Source organism: Microtus ochrogaster, assembly GCF_000317375.1.
Source record: "Microtus ochrogaster isolate Prairie Vole_2 chromosome 14 unlocalized genomic scaffold, MicOch1.0 chr14_random_1, whole genome shotgun sequence".
Classification (NCBI taxonomy): domain Eukaryota; kingdom Metazoa; phylum Chordata; class Mammalia; order Rodentia; family Cricetidae; genus Microtus; species Microtus ochrogaster.
The window spans coordinates 19,560,078-19,562,696 of record NW_004949096.1 but is presented as its reverse complement, the minus strand read 5'-3'; the positions used below and the strand labels follow the sequence as shown (position 1 = coordinate 19,562,696).

At 50.4% G+C, this 2,619-nt stretch overlaps 1 protein-coding gene across 1 annotated transcript in view; it reads right to left on the bottom strand.

Annotated features, from left to right (window-relative positions):
• Positions 1-2,046: 2,046 nt before the first annotated feature.
• LOC101989031 overlaps positions 2,047-2,619 on the bottom strand; it is a 23,173-nt gene continuing 22,600 nt past the window's right edge. Inside the window, exon 3 of the mRNA XM_026787853.1 lies at positions 2,047-2,409. Within this exon, the coding sequence (XP_026643654.1) occupies positions 2,047-2,409 (363 nt within the window). The remainder of the gene's footprint in view (positions 2,410-2,619) is intronic.

Sequence of the window (2,619 nt, the reverse complement as noted above, 5' to 3'; positions counted from 1 at the left end):
AAAAAAAAAAAAAAAAGCATGAGGTGCTATTATAGTCAGCAGTTGGCCCAGAGTCAATTTATCTGCATCTTTGACCAGGGTAGCTACAGCTGCTACCATGCGGAGGCAAGGGGGCCATCCTGTCACCACATTGTCCATCTTTTTGGAGATGTAGGCCACTGGCTTTTTCCAGGGTCCCACTCTGGAAAGAGTCAGCACCCCTTTTGCTACCCCCTTGTTCTCATCTACGTATAAGGTGAATGGTTTGGTGACATCAGGGAGACTCAAAGCAGGGGCCGAAAGGAGGGCCCTTATTATTTTATCAAAAGCCCATTGTTGGTCCTCTCCCCAGGAGAAAGGGGCGTTGGCTTTGGTAAGCGGATACAGTGGGGCAGCCATTTCAGCGAAACCCGGTATCCATAACCTACAGAAACCGGCAGTTCCCAGAAACTCTCGGACCTCTCGTGCCCCTTTGGGAGGGGGAATTTGTGCCACGGCCTGCTTCTGACTGTCTGTTAATCATCTCTGTCCACCCTCCAAGAGGTACCCCAGGTAGACTACTTGCTTCTTGCAGATCTGTGCCTTTTTAGCAGATGCCTTGTAGCCCAGTTCACCTAATCTGGTGAGTAGGGCTCGAGTCCCTCTGAGGCATTTCTGCTCAGTCTCTGCAGCCAGCAGGAGGTCATCTACATATTGAAGTAAGATTACCTCTGGATTGGTGGTGCGAAAACTGGCCAGATCCTGGTGTAGGGCCTCATCGAATAGAGTTGGAGAATTTTTGAATCCCTGGGGTAGTCTTGTCCAGGTGAGCTGCCCAGAAACTCCTGAATCAGGATCTTTCCATTCAAAGGCAAACAATGGCTGGCTCTGAGGGCTAAGTCTCAGACAGAAAAAAGCATCTTTTAAATCAAGTACTGAGCACCATACATGGGTCGGAGGCAGGGTACTTAAGAGATTATAAGGATTGGGCACCGTAGGATGAATGTCTAGAGTGGGGAGATTAACTTCCCTTAAATCTTGGACTGGTCTGTAGTCCCCTGTGCCTGGCTTCTTCACTGGGAGAAGAGGTGTGTTCCAGGGGGAATGGCAGGCCTTTAAGATGCCCAGTTTTAAAAGTCTCTGAATGTGGGGCCTGATTCCTTCTCTGGCCTCGCAGCTTATGGAAACTGGAGTCTGATGGTTTTAGCTCTATTATCAGAGGAGGCTGATTGCTTGCCAGCCCCATACCTGCGGTTTCCGCCTAGGCCTGGGGGAAATCATGGAGCCATTCGTCATCAATGGGCAGCTCGGCGGGAGGAGGCAGTTCAAACAGTCTATGTTCATCCTCTAATCTTAAAGTTAGAATTTGAAGAGCCTGGTCGGTATTGTCAATGACTGAGGCCCCATTTTCTGAGAAGTGAATTTGTGCCCCAACTTTGGACAGGAGGTCTCTGCCCAGCAGTGGGTGGGGCATTCCGGCACCATGAGGAAGGAATGAGTCACTTGACCAGTGTTTAAATTAACTTTTCTTTCTGTGGTACATTGGTATATCTTTCCCCCGGTGGCCCCCTGAACCCAAGAGGTTTTTGAGCTCAAAGTTCCATTTGCTTGGGTGAGGACCGAATGCTGGGCTCCAGTGTCTACCAAAAAGGTGGTAGGGTGCCCCCCCACTAGAAGGGTTACCTGGGGCTGGGGGGGGGCTCTGAGCCCTGGCCGTCCTAATCACTGTCTTCCAAGGTCAGGACAGGAACTGCCTTTTTCTTGGGTTCAGCTGGACGTTTTGGGCAGTCCTTAATCCAATGTCCCCTCTCTTTGCAATGGGCACACTGATCTGGGTCCACTCCTGGCCGCCTTTTGTCTCCCCTATCCTTGTCCTGGCGCTTCATAGGTTGCTCTACACTGCGTACTGCTGTGGCCAAGATCTTACTTAACTCACGACTACGGTTTCTTCCTTTTCCTCTGGTGTCTCTCTTTTGTTAAAAATTCTCTCTGCCTCCTTTACTAAATCTTGGAGGGAGTAACCCTGCAGTCCCATCCTCTGCAGCTTGCTACGAATGTCAGGTGCTGACTGGCTTATAAAAGACATTATTATATCAACCTGGAGATCTGCTGCCAGGGATCAAAAGGGGTGTACATTCTGTACCCCTCCAATAGCCTTTCTAAAAATCCTGCAGGTGTTTCCTCAGGCCCCTGTATTATTGCTCTTACCTTAGCCAAATTAGTTGGCCGTCTGCTGGCCCCTTGGAGACCCGCTAACAGAATTTGGCGGTAGAGACGAAGTCGCTCCCTACCAGCTGGAGTATTGAAGTCCCAATTGGGTCGGGTCAAAGGGAAGGCATCCTCTATCTCATTTGGCAACTGGGTTGGCCTTCCATCAGCTCCCAGGACATTCTTCCGAGCTTCAAGGAAAACGCGCTGTTTTTCCTCTGCAGTGAGGAGTATCTGCAAAAGCTGTTGGCAATCATCCCAAGTGGGCTGGTGAGTAATCAGAACAGATTCTATAAGGGCAGTCAGGGCCTGGGGGTCCTGGGAAAAGGAAGGGTTATGAAGTTTCCAGTTATAAAGATCAGAGGCTAGCCGGGCGATGGTGGCGCACGCCTTTAATCCCAGCACTCAGGAGGCAGAGGCAGGCTGATCTCTGTGAGTTCGAGACCAGCCTGG